This window comes from Alosa pseudoharengus, unplaced genomic scaffold, assembly GCF_046254945.1.
Source record: "Alosa pseudoharengus isolate Yale_2024_CS ecotype anadromous, Long Island Sound unplaced genomic scaffold, YU_APseudo_1.1 YU_APseudo_1.1_scf_16, whole genome shotgun sequence".
In the NCBI taxonomy this organism is placed as follows: domain Eukaryota; kingdom Metazoa; phylum Chordata; class Actinopteri; order Clupeiformes; family Clupeidae; genus Alosa; species Alosa pseudoharengus.
Genome location: NW_027468630.1, coordinates 5,356,948 through 5,372,284, shown reverse-complemented (window position 1 = coordinate 5,372,284; position 15,337 = coordinate 5,356,948). Strand labels below are relative to the sequence as shown.

At 42.8% G+C, this 15,337-nt stretch overlaps 1 protein-coding gene across 2 annotated transcripts in view; it reads right to left on the bottom strand.

Moving 5' to 3' along the window:
* Positions 1 to 15,337, bottom strand: part of znf609b (zinc finger protein 609b) — a 78,551-nt gene that overhangs the window by 8,430 nt on the left and 54,784 nt on the right. For both annotated transcript variants that reach the window (XM_076286817.1, XM_076286818.1), the window contains exons 3-4: positions 8,531 to 8,759; positions 1,517 to 1,604 (exon numbers count right to left, since the gene is read on the bottom strand). In XM_076286817.1, the coding sequence (XP_076142932.1) occupies positions 1,517 to 1,604; positions 8,531 to 8,759 (317 nt within the window). The remainder of the gene's footprint in view (positions 1 to 1,516; positions 1,605 to 8,530; positions 8,760 to 15,337) is intronic.

Here is a 15,337-nt window from a genome sequence, read left to right as displayed (position 1 = left end):
GGGCTGGTAATCAAAAATCTGGCAGGAACACATCTCTATGTCCACAACTCTATTTATACCAACTTAAATGCAAAGCTGCACTTCAGTACGTCTTCTCCTAGATGATTTATGTGCATTGGCTCCTATCCGTGGTATACGTCATTCCAAAGACATCCCCGTTCTCATATTGTAGCCATTTGTTTTTTAGAGATCCCAAATGTCTAAAAATGCACTATGCAAGTCTGTCATGACACATTAGAGGCAAGGGGTGTTTCGCTTTCACAAATCTCTGGTGAGAAGCAAGTGCAAAGATGAAATTGTTGCTGATACACACAATAAAACTGGCACTCTCATAAAAATCATTTTAAGGCAAGAGGAAGCAGAGAGAACAAATTACTAAGACCTATAGAGTCCGCACCTGACATATCCCTATAGAGTCCGCACCTGACATATCCCTATAGAGTCCGCACCTGACATATCCCTATAGAGTCCGCACCTGACATATCCCTATAGAGTCCGCACCTGACATATCCCTATAGAGTCCGCACCTGACATATCAGCAAAGCTCTGAGAAAACGTCAACTTTGGAAGAGATGGCAGCTGTGTAATGTAAGTATGCCTTCAGCAGAAAACTCATTCCAAAATCCCTTCTCCGAACTTATTCATTTTACATATTCCTTTTACCTTTCTGCATTATCCAGACATGACTTAGAATGGAGGTCTTTTTATACACTGATGTTATAAAGAGAGGGGAACAAATGCTATAACATGAGCAGTAACATACTATTATACAAATCAGATACAACATAATCCATTTTCGATTTTTCAAAGAATGCATGACAAACATCTTGACTAAATTAATATAATCCAGACAATAGTGGTTGGAACATGGTAAATGCACAAATTAACGAATGGCTGGTCAATGGTAGCTGGCCACCATTTTGTGCTATAAGTGGTATGAGAATGAACATAACTTGTCGAACAACCCACATAGACAAAAATATAATGATGTCTGTTTAATAATTTTGTGTGAATACACATATGAATGCACTGTACCAGTAGGTCTAATAGTGACAGGAAATAATCTAACAAGCAATAGCCCCGACCTCATTAAAATCTACAACACAATTTAAAATCTGAAAGGCTACTAACAACTATGCTAAAACATTTCAAATGTAGTTTTTTAGAGCAACTAACAGCATCGTCAGTGAGAGAAACCATAAAGGCAAACACAATAACTCACCAACAATAGAGTAGAATATTAATCTGTGAAGTTCAAAGAGCCCTCCAATCGAGCTTGTTAACTGGCATAGTGACTATGAGGACATGTAATTGCAAGTACTGATTGTAATGAGGCTCTTGGCTCTTACACTGTGCTCCTCTTGGAAACAAAGGGGGTGTCACTCATGATTGCACAAAGGACTTGCTAATATGAAAACCTTTCCAGCATGTTTACCATGATTGGTGTAAAGGGGGAGATATAACACACTGGACATTTTTCAATACAGAGTTTGACTGGCCAATCTTGTTCGTTTACCTTGGTGGTGCCCAGTCATGTCGGGTACAATCCAACAGCGTCCCGACATATGTCTTGTTCCTCCAGGTCACATTCACCACCAGCATGCCTGAAACGGGACAAAAGCGCAAGCCAGTAAATACAAAGTGTCAGGACAGATAAGCTTTTATTTCACACTGCCTTCATGGCACTGCGGTTCGTTCTCCCAAGCATGTAACCCATCTCAGAGCTTTCTTTCTTTCTCTCTCTCTCTCTCCCTTCTCTCACCCCCACAGGCTTCAGGCAGACTCTCGACTCTCCATTATAATAGATCAAACAGAGGTTTCCAAGGGCAGCACTCTCCCGGCTGCCTTTTCTATTTCCACAGCGCAGTTCATGACTTTGGCGGCTGAGAGCTCTACACGGCACAGTGAATCATTTATATGTAAAATGATTTGATGGTGTCCTCCACCCGACTTTGCAGCAGTGTGCGAAGAGAGCAAGAATGAGAAGAGGAAGGGAGAGAGAGAAAGAGAGAGAGAGAGAGTTGAGGCAGGGGAAGAGAAGAGAGAGAAAAATAAAAAGTGGTATTACAGCAGTGTGGAAACGGCTGAAGCGTTGGAAAAAGGGATTTTTTTGCCTGATGTTCAATAAGGCTCTTGTTCAACACCTAGTGGGTTCAGTAAAGGTGTGTCCTTTAGATGAGCATCGCTGTATTCGCACCCCCAATCAATACAGGCTAGGCTAGAGAAAGTGACATCCACTGCTGAGACTCCACTTATATAGTGCTATAGGATTTTGCAGGGGAGGCAGGAGGAGGGAGGGGCAAACCTTTTGGCAGGCTCCCCTTATTGTTACAAGAGACCTTTTTCCAACCTCCACTCTCTCCACCCTCCCCCCATTCTGTTTCAGTCAGCAGAGCAGAGTGGAGCAAAGCATGCTCCTTCAGCAGATGTCTGGACCATATTTCAATGCGAGTTGAAGGATTTAATTAAGATTTAGTCAACTGTACAGGCCACTTTGATGGGCAACACCTTAGCACGACTGCAATGACAGCTGACCGACAAAATAAGGGATTCTCCTGCCATGTTTTATCAAATGTGGCTGGTTGGAAAACACCATAAGCTCTAAAGGCCATTTGAGTGTTGTCTCACATTAGCTTAGGGAAGCTTATCATTACGTGGAGAGCCCTGGCCAGGCTCGCTCCTCCTCCACACGCTCACCCGTGACCCTAAAGCCCTGCTGATCCATACAATTCAATCGGCCGCAGTCTCCCAGCTCCCTGAAATCACCCCTCTGAGCGGTCCAGAGAATTCTGTTAAAATATTTACATCAGCCTTTGAATGATTAAGGCTCCAGGAATTTGCACTGTCTCCTTTTCCCATATCTTTTTTTTGCTTCCTTCCAGACGGAGCTAAAGAGACACTGCCAAAACCAGCAAATTTATGCTTACATGACCCACTAAGGGCCTACAAATTCCAAAAGCAAACCCACAAAGGTGAGTGGCCAGTGACCAACAGTAATGCATTGGCTGTCCTGTAACAGCTCATTTGGGAGAGTCATTCCTCTAGGTTTAAAAGGGGAAATCAAAGGAGGAGCATTTCAGTGGAGCACGGTGCACCCCCCGTTCAATTTGGGTCAGACAGATCACTTCAAATAAACCTCGCAGTACAACTTGCTAATAAGTAGGCCTACTCCATCCGATTTAGTGTCTCTATATTTCCAGACCATAAGGACAATGGCACCAATTCTAGGCAGTTATTCAGCGGCATTCTTTTCACCAGATTCAATCTAATCTTAAAAGGCTATAAAGAAATTGGCCAACACAAACGGCAAAGACAACACAAGAGCCCAAATAAAGCAATAGGTAAAACTGTGAATATACTCAATTAAGTTGGGCTTCAGGCCTCCTTGGTTGTAGTGCACTGTCTAAAACAAAAAGTGTGACAAAAGTGGCTGCACTACAGATAGAGGTTGCTGAACAGATCTGACAATTTTGTCAGATTTAACACCGACAGACATTTCACTGACAATCCTCCCGATGCAGGCTCCCCTCCAGGGTATACTGAAAGTCTGTCTGAATCAGAGCAGGAATCTGTCTGATTGTTTGAGGACATTTTATGGGTCATCTATAAATACGAGTGTGCACGCTGCTGTCTGGTCTCAAGGGGACAGCCCGGTGCGACACACACGCAGGCTAGAAATGACTCACCCCCCTATCCATTTTGATTTATCTAAACAACGGACACAGTGTACATTAGAAATAGTAGGCTATCCATCATTGATCTTTTGACTTTGCTCAATTTTGTTGGAGACATCTGGAGGGCTATAGCCTACAGTGAGAGGGTTGACATCAGGGCGACTGGCTGCCTGACTTGTTGGCTGGCTGGATGCTGCTCAATTTCCCTGGCATTCAGCCACAGCAGCCTCTGTGCAAAGGCGCTCAAGGCTGCATTTCCAGAGCAATAAACTTCCCCCGCATTTAACAGCTGACATTTGCTAGGTATCAGCATGGAAGCTTTGAGACGGCCGATACCACACCGCTGCGACCCTCGGCCCACTGCGGTATTCCGATGGAGAGACTTGCATGAAGAAGAGCATGCTTCTAAAATGATCGCACTCACTCTGCCTTCCGATTTTGATTTGTTTTGCACGTGTTTAGCCGTCCAACTCTGACCTCTCTATGATTGTGGCAGATCTGTCTGTCTCTCTTCTCTCCACTTATTTTCCACGAGGCACAGAGCAAGAAACCAGCGGAAAAATTATTTTCTTTCCAGCAAGGTTCTCAGTGTCAGCTGATGATTGACACTGGCTGTGGTGCTGCTTAGAGAATCCGCACAAACCTTTAATCCAAAAATCATAAAAAAGTAAAAGAGACTAATTGTATCTTTGGACAGATAAAGGAAACTGGAGGTGTGTCATCATGGGTGACTATTAGGATAGCATTTTTAGTGGCATTCTCCAGGATAACCCATGATGAGACAAAATTATAGCCTAACAGTATTACTTCAAAGCGCTTTACCATGGGCCCCCGTGGACTGTATATTAGAAAACACATAATTCAAAAGGATATTGAGTGAATTTTACTATACCCTGGAAAAATGAGGATATTTTTCTTTTACCATTCAGGCATTGGAAAGATCTCATTTGCTTCTAAATTGCCAGGCAGCTCAAGTGCTGTCTTTTTAAGGCACTCCAGGGGAAAGACAAGACAAGCGCTGCCTTCACAGCAGGCCTGGAATGGGGCTTGAAACAAGAGCTCCAAATTAAACCCTAGCCAAGAGACTGTGGTTACATAGCAACGATGTGCTAATAACGAGGAATAAGATCCATTGAAATGAGAACACAACATGACAACAAAGGCTGCTCTCTCGCGATAATAAAGGGCCTTGATTCATTTATTAGATCACATTTTTAGAGCAGGGGGATTCTTTAGCCACATTCAGGCAATCTCAAAAGCAAGTCAAATGGCAACACAGACCAATGCATGAAGGATAAAACATTACTAGAAGCCAATAAAGTGTGTCACAGCCTGATGGAGAAACCTTAGCAAACCTCAAACAACAACATGAACCACATTGGTATGTTGCAAGATGAGACTCTTAGAATATATGCAACCCTGCTGCAAGAAAATGTGGATCTCCTGGCTGATAGCCTTGCTTCTCAGAGAGGTTGACACACTACGGAAAGAAGGAGAAAAACACACATCTCAAAGCGACTTTTATCTGAGAGATGCATTCTCTGCCAAAGGACCCGTCTGTGCTCTGGTTTCCACCCACATGAGTGTACCACTAAGATACCAATCTGTCTTCTGTTCGGGTTGAGAAACACAGACTTCAAATGAGCAGCACACTGGTGGATCCTGTGCTTACCAAAGCAATAGAAACCTTTAGCAAGCCCAGCTCCTATAGAGCAAAGGCATTGTTAGGAACTCAACATGGCTACACATAAAAGACATCATAGCTATTCTAGGCCTCATTTCCCTGCATAGCTATACATCATATATAATCATGCAAGGACTACATCGCATGATGATATATGGATATATGAGGCCATCCTTAAAAATATTTTCGTTTGCCGTAACCCGACCGACCCTGTCAATTTAGAACAGACCCAAATATTTATTTTTTTCCCCTTTTAGTCCGACCGACTTGCCGGTTGTAAACTTGCGTTAATAGCGACCGATTGGTTTTTTTTTACTCTAAACAACCAATACAAATGCAATAAAATAATATTTCTTTTAGTAGGCCCAAGTATTGTGAATATAAATTGCCTACATGCAAACGTGGCTCACTTAAAAAAAAAACCTGTGGCGTCATCTCTACACCATTGGTTTTACGCATGTCACACTATGGCCTACGCTTCGTTTCATTCACAAACTGATAACGCTTTTACTTGGCACGAAGTTCTGGAAGAACTGTGGCCAGATCTTTTCTCATCCCTTCTCCCCCTAGTCTAACGGTGACCGTGTCGGAGTATTGAAATTGGTTGTGGTCTATTCAGCATTTCTCAAAATATGGGTCTGCAACATGGAGACTGCTGGTCCGTGGAGTCGTGGAGTGAAATTAGGCCCGGTGCTTCATCTGATAATTTGCTGCGCAGTTGATCAAGAAACCGCGGATCGACGAAAAAAGAAAACAAACGTTTCTGCTATCGATGTCATTAAACATGGAGCCCTACAATTAAGTGGTGGCATGAGCATTCATTCAATGCGCGTCTGCGCGAGAGAAACTGAAACTAATCGATAACGTTGGTATCAAAGCTCCGCTTCAACCTGTTGGAAGGCTATTTATTTATTTAACGAAACTTAATAGAATGACGTTGTTTTTTGGAACTTCCTTAGAAACAGAGCAGTGACTGTATAATACACTGTATAGCATTGAGTATTGTATAGTCAAATTTCAATATAACGTGGCCAAGAGCTATTGTAGCCTTCTTTCTGGGTACATGTAGATGAGCCCTATGACCCCAAAGTCTGCCATGACCGGGCCTCAGGTCAAAGAAGTTTGAGAAAGGCTGGTCTATATAACGATATGCACATTTGTGTAAATTCATTCCTATGTAATCACCATGACCAAAATTTTTTTTATTTGAATCTTGAAAAAAAAAATATTGACCTACCTACCGAGCCATTTTAAAAAATGTTTGGCTGTTACTGCAAACAAAAATATTTTTAAGGATGGCCTGATGTAGCCATGGAAATGTAGCCAACCTTGTGATAGACATCTGCCTTCATACAACAAAATGCTATTGCAGAGCTACTTAAGACACACACAGTGGTGGCTATGCAGGTGAAATGTTGCTCTTTTTATAACCACACTATACTTTATATTCATAGCTTGATTTCTTTCTAATCTAATGAAACGGAACATGAACATGAAAAGCCTACTGTGATTTCTTTTCATCTGTACTTTTTTTGGTACAGATGAAGTCGCTAGATAAAAACAAGAATGTCGATTCCATTTTGGGTCTTCTGTATTTTCATTTCAGTTTTAATTATTTCTGTTGTGCTGCTCGCATTTTATCTAAGGGTTGTGTGTGCTGCAATGTCAAAGTTGATCACTGTCCAAATTCCACAGTTCCCAAAATGACTTGATCTTAACCACAGACACGAGAACCGTTTCCAACTTTGACTCTGAGCAGTTACACCCTCACGACACATTGATTTACGAGTATGATCAGACCAAACATAACCTCCATAGAATACAGAGCTATCTGTTTATTTATATTGGAGTGCATCACTGAATAGCATTACAAAACAGTGCTACACAAAACACCTCCCTAACAGCAATTAAGTTCTACATTAGTCTAACCCTGACCTACATAATACCATATCACTTTCATACAACGCACAACCCTCCATTACAATTCACAGCTGAGGTGAAAGAACTTGTTTTTCTTTGAAACCCACAGACGATAAAAAACCTTGGTAGGGCTACGCTAGCTGAAAAAAAAAGCAGAAGGAAATTGTGCAGGATAGATTAAATATCAGAGTGAAACCGAGAGGTAAGCTGACACAGGCCTGCTCCTCCACTCTCTCTTCCATTTTGTGAGAATGAACCAGGTCTTGCACTAGTAGCTGGAGGGCCATAGACCCCTGCACACAGAGAGCCTTGTTCTCTCTATCGCTCTCAACAGTGGTGGCTCTTCCCAGTACAGAAACAGAGTAAGTGCAGCTGGCTACACACACACACACACACACACACACACACACACACACACACACACACACACACACACACACACACACACACACACACACACACACACACACACACACACACACACACACACACACACACACACACACACACACACACACACACACACACACACACACACACACACACACACACACACACACACACACACACACACACACGGCATCACTGACGAGGACTGGGTGAGTCAGACATGCTGTGCCCACAGCAGGAGAGGGAGAGGAGAACATTCAGACAGGCAGAGTGTTTGGAATGCTGATGAAGCTGCCCCCCCCTCCCCCCTCCCCCCTCCCCTTCTTTATCCGCTGCCTTTTTAAAGACAAACCAGGACACCGCAGATAAGCTGCTGGACTTTCCTGGCTGCCAACAAGTGAGAACAGACTGTTGTGTTTCTTGGCACAGTCACTTGGTAGAGCTTAATCATAGCTGATTGTTTCTTGTAATTATCTTTAGGCATTTTTATATTGCCTTTTTCAACTGGGCAGTCTACCAGTGGCATTACTAAAATAACCCATTCAGAATTACTAAGTCAAACATCACAAGAAAAAAAAAAAAAAACGGTTTTGGCTGGGACTAAAAGGCCAAAGCGTTGTGTTGTGCCGTTATGGTGAATAAAGCTTGGTTCTTGTTTCTGGTTTCCTCCATAATCTTTCTGACAAGTGCCTTTAATAGCCCACTGAGAATGTGAACCACCAATGGAAAAATGGGGTTGGAGGCAACTGAAAGGCCACAGGATATAACCATAATAGAGCTAATCATCATCAATAAAAGTAACAACCAAACGGGTAAACCGGGCATAAACAACGGCATATAACACATCGAAACAGCAACTCACCATCCTCGGTCTCCTGCCAGACGATGCCCTCCAGGTTGACACTGGTGCCCGGCTCGCAGGGGCCCAGGCACTCGGGCTCGGTGGCCAGCGCCACCTCGGCCGTGTTGACCGCCACGGAGCGCGTGCGCACCATGATCTGCTCGCAGGGCGAGGCGATGTCAGTGGCCGTCCCCACCGGTGCCAAGAGGTGGAGTGGGGGCGGGGCTGGTGTGGAGACAGGAGACTCCATCTGTGAATGTGAGAGAGAGAGAGAGAGAGAGAGAGAGAGAGAGAGAGAGAGAGAGAGAGAGAGAGAGAGAGAGAGAGAGAGAGAGAGGGGGGGAGAGAGAGAGAGAGAGAGGGGGGGAGAGAGAGAGAGAGAGAGAGAGGGGGAGAGAGAGAGGGTAAATACAGGTCACCTTCACACAAAATACTGCACATAAACAGAGATCCTGGAGATAGCGCTTGAGGGGGAGAAACAGCCGGGCAAGAGAGGAAAGCGAGAGCAGCACAGAACCGCTTGAGTGACAACTGGGCAGTGCCACTACTCTGGGAAGGCAGCCCTCGGTCAGGGGGAGAACAGAGGATTGCCGTTGAAGCCTCTGTTGAGTGAGGTCAGAGCCCTTTTTCCTCCCTGGCCCTGTCGGATCTGATGAAAAGAGCGGGGAGGAATGCCTTTGAGGTCTGGGGCTAAGGGGAGAAGAGGTGTGTGGCGCTCCTTACTCGCCACACAGTACGATCTCTGACACCACATCATGTCATGGTGTGATCACTCACTAATTCACTCAATTAAGGGGTTGGCTGTGGTGAAGGAGAGTGCTGGAACAGACTGCGCGGCCTCTGTAATTGAATCCACCTGCACTGTGTGTGTGTAGAAAGATACTTAACACACACACACACACACACACACACACACACACACACACACACACACACACACACACACACACACACACACACACACACACACACACACACACACACACACACACACACACACACACACACACACACACACACACACACACACACACACACACACACACACACACACACACACACACACACACACACACACACACAGCTTCTCTCCCCCTCTCTCTTATTTAAACTACATAGCATGTAGACAACAAGCTCGGCACTCATTATTTGTTGCAGCCAACTTAAAATGCATGAATTCATAAGCTGGAGAGGCACAAAATGAAAGAGCTAATTAAACTAGGCAGAAAAGTGCTGCACGCTCAGTGAAGTAAGCTGATAAGGGACAACCCCAGCAGAGGAATGAGCGTGTGTGTGTGTGTGTGTGTGTGTGTGTGTGTGTGTGTCTGTCTGTGTATATGTGTGGGACAACATAATGTATAATGGGAAGAAAGAACATCTGATATTTCAAGCCTTTTTGGAAAGTTTGAGACACGTGTTTATTTGCCCAATTAAAATAAAGATCTTTAAAGGTTAAAGTCCCTCAGGCATTTGATTTCAATAACAGCTTTATTATGCTATCAGCAGTTGGACTGCATGAATAATTACTTGTGGTGAAAGAGCCTGACAATTTAATCACAGAGTGTGTGGATGACTCATGAATTACAAGTGTATTACCCCATGAAACCCTTGAAGTATTTATATCTCTCATGACAATGTGGCATGCAGATATAATCAGCAATGCAAATCAAGTGAGAGATAAGAGTATTTAGGGGAAGGACTGTGGAGATGTCTGTCTGTGTAAACAACCGTACACACTTTTTTGGTTGGATCAACAAACGATAGCTGTAAAAAAAAAAGCTGGCTAGTAACCCAGCGTTTAAGATTCATTTGTGCAGCTGGCTTCACATTTGAAATTTAACAGCTCAATTTTTCAACTTAAATTCTACATTTGCTTCCCTTTCAAAACAATAAATGATTCATATTTTACTCCTTTGAATCAATGCATGTATAACCGCCACAACACAGTTAACTTAGAGACTAAATAGAATTGTACTATTGGCAGTTTATCATTCAAATGAATATAAACATTAGCCAGTTTGCTTTGGTAAAAGAAAAACACCAAAGGGAAGACCTCTGGGGAAGATAAAAGGCAAAGACAGTGAAGATCTTCCATCATAGTAGGCTATATTTTCAGACATCCATGAGCTGCAGAGTGAATCGTCTGACAACAAAGTGTTAGACTTGTCTCTTTTCAGGGCATGTCCTGAACACTCTGATTTCATACGACTACATCTAGAAATGGCTGCAAGCTTGCACTGCACACTGACAAAATCCTCTTGGGAATCCTGTCTGGTCAAAACACAAGCTTAGTGCTGGATAATCAACTGAATCTCTGCAGAATGCCAACCTTTGGCTGCATGTCAAATCTGCTCCATGCTGAAAAACAGAACAGTGATTTGTACACCTTCTTATATTGTGCTCTGCTTCTGTGCTCACAGAATCTGTCCCCAAACTAGCCTGAATGCAAGTCCCACTCAAATGAAAAGCCTTATAGCTTTTTTTAAAAGGGCTTAGTTTGTCCACTAAATCTTAGCGCTAACTGCCTGCAAAGAATATCGACAAAGCTCAGTGGGGGGCACAGTGTAGCAACATAAAAGAAGCCCAAGAGCATCCATATTCTCACTGGCTGTGAAATGGAAGGCTGCATTAAACAGCCCTTCTTCTCTATGCTGAATCCCTCTGCCGGAGCTATGACTCATTCTGCACCGTGACATATTGTGAGGCTAATGAGCCAGATGAGATGGCGGGGGGATGTGGGGTGGGGTGGGGTGAGCTGGAGTGTGTGTGTGTTGTGGGGGTGGGGATCAACCAGGAAGCACTAAATGAAATGGATTTCACATATGGCACCAACTTGCCTCGTGCATTTCTTCCCCAGAGCTCTCCAAGCAGGGCAACACAAGCCCACATAAAATTCGATCCTACGAGAATGAAGATCAAACCGAGGAAAACCTGCGAGCTACATTATGCGGCGGCATTCTGTGCTGAAACAGCGGGGACAATAACCAGATTCTGTTTCACTATGCCTCACTTCTTTTTCCTGCCTCAGTGGAAGTATGTTAGCTCCACATGTGTCTGCAGGTCACAACCCAATGCAAGAGCACTTTGTGGGACTAACAATTTGCAACCTCTTTGCTCACGGTTTTTGGGAACGCCATGAAGGCACCGCCGAATTGACCTAAAGCTTCATAAAAAAAAAAGTATATCAACACCAGATTAGAAGCAATAACATCCTAACTAATCTCTGAAGCCAATGAATAAGGCCATGCAGTGTCACACAAACTGCTACTAAAAGGTAGTCTTTCCTGTTTCTTCAATCTGAACAATAAATGAACACAACTGTAGCCCATAACACCATTCTAGTATTTTGCCTAAGTGGGTGAATGTGTTTTATTCTGTCCCATACTAAAACATGCTTCAGGATTATTTTCTCGTCTGTCTCAACAACGCAGGGTAATCTGACCGGTTTACCTACTTAGATTTTGTCTTTTCAAGGTAAATTACTTCTACCGGTAGAAAGACTCAAACAATATACAGTATTTAACTACTCTAATCATCATTTAAATGTAGGCTAGCTCAAAAACCCATTCAGACATGAGGTGAAACCCAGGTTGCTAGAAACTACAGCAACCTGTACAAAAGGAAATTTAACCATAGAGTCCAATGTGTGAATGAGGTCAACCCGCTAAAGCTGAATCGATAATCACTTCACCTCCAACCTCGTATGATACACTGGTTTCTTTTTTTTATTGCACGATTGTAGTGTTAACACAAACCAATTGATTAGCAGGTTTGAAAAGGCCAAGGGGGAGGGAGGATTCATCCCCTTGCCTTCACTCCGGTCTATTAACAACCTAGGGTCCATGGATGATAATGAGTATACAAATTTTAGTTTGGGACCAAAATGAGAATCGGTGCAGTTTTGACTTAGACCGGAATAGCATTTCAAACTGAATAGCATATAGCATAACCTTTGGGAGCAACCATTAACAAGGCTAAAAAAAATACATAAAAAAACACAAGCCCCAAACGGTGAGCTGATTTTGAGACATTACACTTCAGGCTTCAGTCTATACTGCATTGTTGGCTGTTGTTTACCTAATATTACAATTAGTATGCTGCAGAACTTTGTTATTGTTTGCTGTTGTTTACCTAACATTACAATTAGTATGCTGCAGAACTTTGTTATGCCAACTGTGTTAACGTCACCTAGTTTTAAACATACTGTTGAATGCATCTTTAAATGTAGAGCTTAGAGCACAGCATTTAAAATCACAGCAAAAGGGAATGGGTTGAGTGCTCGTGCAGCTCTGCTGCTTGGCCAGTTCATAAGCAGACTAGCAACTGCCACTGGTTAAGAGATAGCTCCCAAAGATTACAGATAGATAGCAAAGACTAAACCTCACAGTAGGGTCAGTAACAGCTAGGATAGTTCATAGCTAAGATAATACGCCTGACCTTGCATGTTCACTTCCACAAGACTGCAGAGACGCGAAACCATTGAATGCCTTTGTGTGTGAATAGAGGACACCCGCTACTTTATCATTACTGGGGAGTGTGTGTGAACGCATAAAAAGCTATCTAACCTGTTTTTTTTTTTACTGGGACTTATGCAGGCTTCATGTGTAAACGAGGCTTAAAAAGTCTATGTGCCATAACCCATGGTTGCCAATAGCAAAGCAATAGGCTAGAGCAAACGAAGCATGACCTGACAGTTTGTAGGGATTTACTAATTTTACAAAGATACAAAGTGCAAAACACTGGTATCTATAGATAGGCCTTCTGTGTTTGTTCAGCCCAACGTGCCACAGTACACAGACTAACAGTTTTTGGCCTATTGGCCAAAGTGGCTGGTAGATTTTTTTTTTTACTGTAGACATATTTTTTACCTTTTACCGGCCAAAACTAAACAATGCTTTTCATAACTATTTTTGAAAGTAGCCCATCACTAGCCTATTACACAGCTTTTTAGAAAGCTGCAAAGTTGGAAGTTTTGCTGCAAGTTCCATTCAAAAGAATGGGCTTTCCCAATGTTGGGAGGTCCAATAATTTTGTAGCCTATAATCAGACAGTGTTGAAGTGGAGCGAACGAATTACGTTGCTCTACCTTGGTCAGTAATCAAGGATCTTTGCTATAATGACCGATGCAAAAATATAATGACAATAGCAACAGGTTTTGAGCTAGTTCTATTGGGCGAACAGAACACCGATGCGAAGCCAAGTTGATATGGCAAGACAGACTGAAGAAGCCTATTCTCGCAGTTCATAAGCAGCCGTTTTCCACACGCCAAAGTGGCACAGTACCTGCCATAATTCAGTCGCCAATACAAAAATATACCATGGCATTGTGTTGCCGTTATGGATGTGACAGTTTTGCGTGGAATTGCCCGATGACTGCCAAAGATCTGTAATTGGGGAGACCGTTTACAAAGGATATCGGCATACAGTGCATTCTGTTGGCTACATAGTGTGGTGAACAGTTCACATTTTTGGGTTTATGTGTCGAGGGGTAATGTTTTTGTTTGCCAATTTGTAAACTTCCTGGTTGAACGGATGCCAAAAGTAATCAAATTAATTTATTAAAAACACATTTTGTGGATGGCATTTCAGTGTTTCCCACAGAATTGAATTTCATTTGTGGTGGTTGGTTTACAGAATTAACTTGAATACAACAGTTTTTAACAATTAGCACAGTGTGGTTATGATGCTAACCAGATTTAAGCACAAATTAGGTCAACCTGGAAAATCATTGTGTGGTGGTCAATGTTGATATTGTGGTGGGCCGCCACAAATAAGTCAATGCATGGGAAACACTGCATTTCATTAGCATAAAGTTATACTGGCAAATCTGAAGAGAGTGGATTCGGAGAATGGAATGCAGGAGACACTGAATTAATTACTAAGTGCAATTTGGCTGTCTTCTTTCTAAAATGTACTTCTTTTAACTCCTGTGGTGCTAACCACTAGGGCTCTCAACTTCTCTGTCACCGCTACCATCACAAATGAGTGTTCCTGAAAGTTTGGAACATACAGTTAAGAATACTGATGGTTTAGTGGATTATACACGGACGTGTCATGCTTTTTTTGCGTTGAGGTAAGTTAGCCAACAGATAATGACATTCACAAAGACAGGAGTCACCTAAAGACTTTTAGCCTACACAACACTGTGTGTTAAGTGCACCCTACATTAGACTATCCATGCAGATAGACAATTTCATAAAGCGCTTTCAGATATAACCTCCGGAGTATATGCGGAGGTTTGTCAAACGGAGGTCCTACACTTCGGATGATTCAGATATAGTGCTGGGCAGTATACCGGTTCACACCGTATACCGGTGTATATTTTCGTTATGATATGAATTTTTAATATACCGCCATACCGGTGTATTTGATTACACGTTTGGAACACTGCGGCACGCGACAGTGTTTCAGACGGGACTTTTTTCACACGCACGCATGGTGCCACTGTGAGGGTAAACACTAAACACCTGAAGTTTTTCCCCTGAAGTATGACCCTTAAGGCTTAATTTCTCCTTAGATAAGGGGTTTATTTAAGGGTGTTGCACAGAATACCTTAAATAGTTTCTTTAGTTAAGGAAAAACGTTAAGGGATACTGCATTGAAAGGGATTTTCCTTTACGAAAATTCTATTGAGATTGTTCAACAGCTGTAACTAGCTGGCTAGTAGGTGATGTCGTTAGTTAGCAACCCACCGAACACAGTGAAGTTTAATGAGATTATCATTCATCTCACCGTAAGAATATTCGCTGAAATTATCCAGGTAGCAAGTAAAGCATGTGTTATAGACAGGCACTGAGCAATACTAGCTGGCTAGTTAGAAATGATCCT